Genomic DNA, 8,635 nt, shown 5'->3' on the forward strand with positions numbered 1-8,635 from the left:
GGCTTCAGTCATTTTTATTAGAAATAGGTGTCAAATATCATATCAAGTTAATAACCACACTTATGTCAAAATAAATGTCAGTTAAGGACATTGAACAAAATTAAATACTAAATACTAAAAACAAAACCAGAAAAAGTACAAATACATATGTGAGCTTTGACAACACAGAATCTGCACAAAGCTTAACATTTAAATCCAGTTCATAATTATTTGTTTTCCCATGTTTAGTTCATGAATGAATCCTATTCAGTGTCCAAAAAAAGTTCGAAGTGTGACGATCCAAAACATTAGAAGATCAAATGACAACGAAATCAGGACAATTCCGTGCATTGTCTTTAGTGTCACGGGTCTCTCATACACGTCCCAGGTTAGCAGTTTGTTTTATGATATCACAAGTCTCCATACCTCAGTGGTTCTCAAAGTGGGGTTCGGAGACCCCCAAGGGGTCCTTAAGGGTTCCAGGCTCCAGCCAAAGTATTTAACACAGCATCACAATCACTTTAACCACTTAATCCATTTATATTTTGGCTATTCAAAAATGTACAAGCTCGCGCTTCAAACTGGTACATTTGTTATTTCCGAAAATTCATTAAATATTTTAAGTTCTTTTTGTATACATAAACCTTCTCTTCTGAGGTTCCTGGCACAAATTACGTCAAAGGAATCCTACTTGTCCTGGGATGGTGTTTTATAGAGTCGCATGTCTCCTACTTGTCCTGGGATGGTGTTTTATAGAGTCGCATGTCTCCTACTTGTCCTGGGATGGTGTTTTATAGAGTCTTATGAATCCTACTGGTCCTGGAATGGTGTTTTATAGTCACAGGTCTTCTATTTGTCCTGGCATGGTGTTTTATACTGTCAAAGGAATCCTACTTGTCCTGGGATGGTGTTTTATTGAGTTAATGGTCTCTTACTTGTCCTGGGATTGTGTTTTATAGAGTCATAGGAATTCTACTTGTCCTGGGATGGTGTTTTATAGAGTCATAGGAATTCTACTTGTCCTGGGATGGTGTTTTATAGAGTCATAGGAATTCTACTTGTCCTGGGATGGTGTTTTATAGAGTCACATGTCTCCTACTTGTCCTGGGATGGTGTTTTATAGAATCACAGTCTACTACTTGTCCTGGGATAGTGTTTTATGATGTCACAAGTCGCCTACTTGTCCTGGGATAGCGGGACAGCAGTCCGCGGGTCCGGACGAGTTGAAGGGCATCATGTCCAGAGAGATCTCCGCCTCGCACTCGAACTGCAGCAGCTGTGCGATCCCGAACACCCGGTCCGGGTCCAACAACTCCTCCCCGGAGCCTGCTTGTGCGGTGATGTGCTGCCGAGGGCCGAGGCAGGAGAGCCGCTGCTGCACCCCTCCGGGACCCCCTCCTCCTCCTCCCCCTCCCCCTCCTCCCCCTCCTCCTCCCCCTCCGGTAGCGGTGGTACCGGTGGGCACGGCGGTCTCCTTCTGCAGGGTGGTGTCGTGGTGGTAGGACACCAGCTCGTTGCTGAAATCCACCGCCTCCACCGTAGAGCTGGAGACACAACACATTATTGTGAAGAAGATTTTTTGTAAAAATAAAAAACTGAAGACAAATATCTGAAACTGTAAAACTGAAGACAAATATCTGAAACTGTATTTAAACTGTATTTAGTTGTTTACAAAACTAACTACAATCATAGAGAAAATATCCTTATGTTTTAGTCTTGGTCAATATTTCATATACTCTGGTTGGATATAATAATAATAATAATAATGAATTGCATTTATATGGCGCTTTTCTAAGTACTCAAACTTACTCAAAGCGCTTTACAATGGTTCATTCATTCATACAGGGGGGGGGGCATTGGGAGGTGGAGCGGCGAACAGTCGACGCCAGCGTCCCCACTTTTCCCACATTCACACACCAATGGTGGCAAGCTAGCGCCGACCGAATCATTGGAGGCAATGTAGGGTTCAGTGTCTTGCCCAAGGACACTTCGACATGTGGACAGGAGGAGTTGGGATTCGAACCGCCGACCCACGGATCAATGGACGACCTGCTCTACCTCCTGAGCCACAGCCGCCCATGTGGATATGGAAATGTATCTTCCGATACTTAAACTGTGCCAGTTTTACACCCTGTTGTTTAAAGCTAATTGCTAAAAATCGGCGCTCTATAAGCTCACAAGGCGTCATATTGTGATGTTATAAATGGATTGTTTATTTTATTTACTTATTTATTATCATCACCCCAGACGAATAGCCCACAAACTGATCACAAACTAACACTAGAAGTAATACAAACTGAACTAAAACGAATATAAAAACGAATGAACAAAATGCTAAGCTAATAGCTGCTAACCTTGAGCAGAACTTGTTGCATCCCAGGATGGTGGAGAAGGCCTTCCTGAAGTCTGCGTTGAAGGCGTAGATGACGGGGTTGAGGGAGGAGTTGGCCCAGCCGAACCACACGAAGATGCTGAAGGTGTTGTCGCTGACGCAGGGCGGGTCGCCCGGCTCGGTGTCTTCGCAGAACGGAACCACGCAGTTCAGCACGAAGAAGGGCAGCCAGCAGAACACGAACACGCCCATGATGATGGACAGAGTCTTCAGGACCTGCGACAATCAACAAGGGTTTTATTTTGATCGACAAGCTGATCTACAAGCTTACAACGTGTCACAAAGTGACACGTTGTAAGCTTGTAGATCTTCCATTTCCGCATTTTTTAAAAAAAAATTAAAAGTATAACATTAATAAATATGTCAATAATTGTCTCCGCCAGGCCGAAAGGCATGGCGAGAGAGTATGTTTTGCCCCCTGTCCGTCCGGAGGTCAAGGAAAAACCTTTGCCCTGCATTTTTCACATCTGCCTTTTATAGCGCCACCAGGAGGCCGACTTATGTAAAACACATTTTATTATATTACTCCTTCCGATTTTATCGAAATGTCACGCAAATCGGTACACATGATCTCTACAGTCATGTGATCAAGACGGATGTGTTTGATTTTTCATATTCCATCCTGATTGGCTAAGATTGACATCTAAAGTTTGCAGTAGTGCCTTGTTTTGAACAAAATGCCGCAAATCATGAACGCAGCATCCGATTGCGGTCAAACTTTGGACGCACATTCACACTATGTTGAGGAGCAAATGCCACCCTTTTAACATTGGCCTGTTATAGCGCCACCAGCAGGTCTAATTTAGCAAAACACATTTTTGAACAAAATGCTTCAAATCATGAATGCAGTGTCCGATTGCCGTGCAAGGCCTAAGAAGAAATGGCACCCTTTTCACTTTGGCCTATTATAGCGCCACCAGGAGGCCACAATTACCTACCTGACCTGGCGGAGACCTGTGCTCCGAGGAGCACTTTTTCTAGTTTCTTATATTATTGTATGTATATTCTGCACTGTGCACTTGTTTTATTACGAGGCAAACTTGTATTCATATGTTCCAATGTTCAATGGCCAAACACACAATTAAATCGTTGATCGCAATTATTTCAGAGACAATTAATCGTCAACTGAAGTTTGTAGTGGTGACAGCCTTACCTTGGTCTCCTTCTTGAACGAGGTCTTCAGCGCGCTCTCATCGTGGTTGTTGGTGGAGTTGGACGCGCCTCGGTGGCGGCTCTGGTTGTGGTGGGAGTGGCTCTGGCTCTGGTGGGCGTGGATCTGGTTGTGGTGGGCGTGGCTCTGGTTGTGGTGGGCGTGGCTCTGGCTCTGGCTCTGGTGGTGGTGGTGATGGTGGTGTGGGTGGAGCGGGCGGTTCAGGGCCCGCTGGTTCGCCGCCCGCTCCAGGGAGGAGATCCTGCGGATCTGGGTCTGGGCGATGCGGAAGATGCGGGTGTAGGTCCCCACCATGATGACCACGGGGATGTAGAAGCTGATGAGGGAGGAGGAGACGGCGTAGGTCCGGTTCAGACTGGGGTTGCAGTCCTGCTCCGTGTCGTCGGTTGGGGCTGTGGCACAACACAGTGGTGGAAAAAGTACTTACATTCTTTACTTAAGTAAAAGTACCAATACTGCAATATAAAAATACTCTGTTACAAGTAAAAGTCAAAAATTCAAAATGTACTTGAGTAAAAGTGCAAAAGTATTGGCATCAAAATGTACTTAGCCTATGTTTAAAATAGGGCTGAAGTGGTTAATGTATGTTTCATTATATCATAGTTTATATCTGAAAAGTAACTAGTAACTAAAGTTTTCAAGTAAATGTAGTGGAGTAAAAGTACAATATTTGCCTCTGAGATGTAGTTGAGTAGAAGTAAAAGTATAGACAATTGGAAATACTCAAGTAAAGTAAAGTAAATACCTCAAAATTGTACTTAAGTACAGTACTTAAGTAAATGTACTTAGTTACTTTCCACCACTGGGCACACACAACACAACACAACACAACACAACACAACACAACACAACACAACACAACCGTTTGAGTTGATGATTATAGTTCAATACAAATGATTAGGATTAATTATGATTGCGCGTTCGTCATTTCTGTTTGCCTCTCAGGCTTTGCATACAAAACACAATTGCACAATGCGGATAAGACAAATACATTTAATATAGAAAGAAATGCCTGACAATGGCCGTTGCCGTTAAACAAAATAAATGTGTGGGACGAATACTTAATAATGTAATACTTTGACAAAGTTTTAAAAGAGCCAGGGATCCTTGCATGTGGTTATATAATGTGAGAGAAAGTCTTTAGTTGAAATTTTCATTCAAGATTTAAGTTAATCATGGAAGTATTGAGTTTGATAAACCTCTTTGGTGATTGTCTTATAATGGAACAAAGATTGTGCTTGGCACACATTTGCACTTGGGAAAACCATCCCTAGAAGACCAGACGCCAGGGTTATGCATGTGCTAACAAAACAAAAAAACAACGTTAATATGAGCATCAAATAAATATTTGTGTAAGTTTTAAGTTTTAAGTTTTGCATTCCAGACATTCCATAGGGCTGGACCACACATGGACAAATGACATCATCAACTTGCAGTAGGCATTGTCCCCCTTGAGTAAAATGATGAACTGTTTAATTTTACATTTTGGTTATAGTGGGCAATCAAAATGTATTAAAGAGGTGGTGCCATGGTTTTGCACTTTTTCAGTTTTTCATGTGTCTATGAGGTTGATAGAACTTCATTAAGCCCCCTGGTGGTGTTTTTATGGTGTTTTATGTCTTCTCTGACTATTTTGAGTTTCTACCTGGAGGCTGAAACCTTGAGGGTCAAACGTGCCAATAGAAAAACAGCCATTTAATGACACAGTAAAAATATACCCTCCCCCTCATTATCATAACACAACAGGTGTGGGCATGAGGAGGAGGAGGGACTAGGACAGGTGGGTGGTGCTAAGGTGGTGGAGGAGGTGCTAAGGTGAGAACCAGGTATACTTAATGAACTGGAGGCGTGTCCACATAAAAACAATTTTAACAATTTCTATACACTTTTTTGAAAAAAAATCTTCCTCCTAGTATAACCATAATACCTTATGATTATGTTTTAGGGGGGGGAGGGATCACTGAAAATCACGGCACCCCGTCTTTAAGTAATATAAGGCTTATTAGCCAGGGATCCTTTTAAAATAATAGCTCAATTAGGCCTATATAAGAAGCCATACCGTTGGCGTCCGCTCTCAGCGGTTCCGACGTCACCGTGGCGTTATGTGTGTCCGCGGTCGCGGGCGTGACGGCGGCGGCGCGGTGCCAGTTGAGACGCACGGGGATGAAGGAGATGAGCACGGACAGCGTCCACGCCACGCCGATCATCACGCAGGCGAAGCGGCGCGTCATCTTGCGCTCGTAGCGGAAGGGGCTGGAGATGGCCCAGTAGCGGTCCATGCTGATCACGCACAGGTTCAGGATGGAGGCCGTGGAGCACATGATGTCGAACGCCACCCACGTGTCGCAGAACGCCGCGCCGAACAGCCAGCGACCCGCCACCTACAGACAGACAGACAGACAGACAGACAGACAGACAGACAGACAGACAGACAGACCTTTATTTATCCTACGGGGGAAATCCAGTCGTCCGGAACCAGAGGAACCAGAGGAACCGGATCCAACACATTTGGAATAAAACTGGTCTAACAGTAAAAGTGTTTTCAACGTCTAGGTCGTATCATTTCAACGGCTATGTATAACGCTTAAAAAACTGCTAATCAACGTCTAATCTAGGAATAGACGTTGAAAAAACTTTCCCTGTTAGACCAGTTATAACCGGTTTTAGACGGACGTCTAATAGCCGACTATGGCTCACTGGGCTATGGGTCCATTTGGTTCCATTTGTACACTCTAATAACAACAGCACAACAACCGCCACAGGTCTAGACAGACAGACAGACAGACAGACAGACAGACAGACAGACAGACAGACAGACAGACAGACAGACAGACAGACAGACAGACAGACCTGGGAGGCAGCGCGCCACGGCATCACCAGCACGGCCACGAACAGGTCGGACACGGCCAGCGAGATGACGAAGGAGTTGGTGACCTTGGAGCGCAGGTGTCTGAACTTGACCACGGCGGCGCACACCAGCGTGTTGCCCAGCAGCGTGGACACGATGAGCACGCACAGCACGCACCCCGTCAGCGCACGCACCCCGTCCCCCCCACCGCTACCACCACCACCAGGGGGCGCCGTGGCTCCACCTCCTCCGGTCCCGTCGCCCACAGCGCCGAAGACATCGGCGCCGCCGGGTTCAATGGCGTCGGCGTGGAACCCTCGCCCTCCTTCACCCGGTCCTGGGTGTGTTGTTGTTGTGACGGCGTGCTGCAGTGCCCCCTGGCTGTCGTTGTGGAACATTTCCGTCTGCTGACCAGTGGTGGAAGAAGAAATACTTCTTGAAGGGTTAATGGTGTATTTATATTATACATATAGAGCTTTTATCATTTGTATTATATAGAGCTTTTATCATTTATATAGAGCTTCCTGATATAACCGGTATTGAACAGAGCCAGATCCACCCCTCAGAGAGTGTGTGGGTGAAGTTTCAATGCAATCCAACAAACCAGAAGTAGGAAGGAAAAACCGGAAGGGGTCATGTTTGATTAAATTGGAAGTCTGTGGGACCACCCACCAAGTTTGGAGCCTGCAGCATGCTGGGAACTGGAGTTATGGCTGTTTAAAGCCCAGCCAATAGGAACACAGAGGGGGCGGGGCTCAAGCAATTACAGCCTGTCCCTTTTGGCCGTATAAGAGCACCTACCAAATTTGGGGCCTTTAGCATGCTGGGAATTGGAGTTATGTCTGTTTAAACCCCAGCCAATAGGAACCTAGGGGGGCGGAGCAATGGTGCGCCTGTTGTGCCTGGTGTGGCTATCCTGATGGCAAACCCCAGCGTTGGTGCCAAGTTTGGTGCGGATCGGAGCAACAGTGTGCCTTGCAGGTCTGCATGTTTGTGACGTCCACCCACCCACCACCAGGCAAGGGATAATTGACGGGTATCCAGTCATTATTAATTAATAAATCCCGACAGGGTGACCGGCTAATGACCGGCTACCCGTCAATTATCCCGCTTAATGCACGGCTACTTAATAAATAAATAGTAAATTAATTAATATTCTGTTGGCCTCGTTGGCATTAAGACAAACATAAACTTTAGTCGACTAAATGTTCAGTTGATTTAGTCGACTAAATGTTCAGCTGATTTAGTCGACTAAATGTTCAGTTGATTTAGTCGACTAAATGTTCAGTTGATTTAGTCGACTAAATGTTCAGTTGATTTAGTCGACTACATGTTCAGTTGATTTAGTCGACTAAATGTTCAGCTGATTTAGTCGACTAAATGTTCAGCTGATTTAGTCGACTAAATGTTCAGCTGATTTAGTCGACTAAATGTTCAGCTGATTTAGTCGACTAAATGTTCAGCTGATTTAGTCGACTAAATGTTCAGCTGATTTAGTCGACTAAATGTTCAGTTGATTTAGTCGACTAAATGTTCAGTTGATTTAGTCGACTAAATGTTCAGCTGATTTAGTCGACTAAATGTTCAGCTGATTTAGTCGACTAAATGTTCAGCTGATTTAGTCGACTAAATGTTCAGCTGATTTAGTCGACTAAATGTTCAGCTGATTTAGTCGACTAAATGTTCAGCTGATTTAGTCGACTAAATGTTCAGCTGATTTAGTCGACTAAATGTTCAGCTGATTTAGTCGACTAAATGTTCAGTTGATTTAGTCGACTAAATGTTCAGTTGATTTAGTCGACTAAATGTTCAGCTGATTTAGTCGACTAAATGTTCAGCTGATTTAGTCGACTAAATGTTCAGTTGATTTAGTCGACTAAATGTTCAGTTGATTTAGTCGACTAAATGTTCAGTTGTTTTAGTCGACTAAATGTTCAGTTGTTTTAGTCGACTAAATGTTCAGCTGATTTAGTCGACTAAATGTTCAGTTGATTTAGTCGACTAAATGTTCAGCTGATTTAGTCGACTAAATGTTCAGCTGATTTAGTCGACTAAATGTTCAGTTGATTTAGTCGACTAAATGTTCAGTTGTTTTAGTCGACTAAATGTTCAGTTGTTTTAGTCGACTAAATGTTCAGTTGTTTTAGTCGACTAAATGTTCAGCTGATTTAGTCGACTAAATGTTCAGCTGATTTAGTCGACTAAATGTTCAGCTGATTTAGTCGACTAAATGTTCAGCTGATTT

General features: G+C 44.1%; 1 protein-coding gene across 1 annotated transcript; it reads right to left on the reverse strand.

Annotated features, from left to right (window-relative positions):
* Positions 1-1,144: 1,144 nt before the first annotated feature.
* LOC308105219 (D(1)-like dopamine receptor) lies at positions 1,145-6,788 on the reverse strand (the record flags this gene model as incomplete). The annotated part of the gene is made up of 6 exons (XM_080455854.1): positions 1,145-1,354; positions 1,400-1,523; positions 2,334-2,587; positions 3,525-3,934; positions 5,647-5,923; positions 6,393-6,788. 6 exons carry the CDS (start codon positions 6,786-6,788, stop codon positions 1,145-1,147), a joined length of 1,671 nt encoding a protein of 556 aa, XP_080311980.1.
* Positions 6,789-8,635: the final 1,847 nt, after the last annotated feature.

The sequence above is a fragment of the Gymnoscopelus braueri genome (genome assembly GCF_963280865.1).
Source record: "Gymnoscopelus braueri genome assembly, chromosome: 17".
Classification (NCBI taxonomy): Eukaryota; Metazoa; Chordata; class Actinopteri; order Myctophiformes; family Myctophidae; genus Gymnoscopelus; species Gymnoscopelus braueri.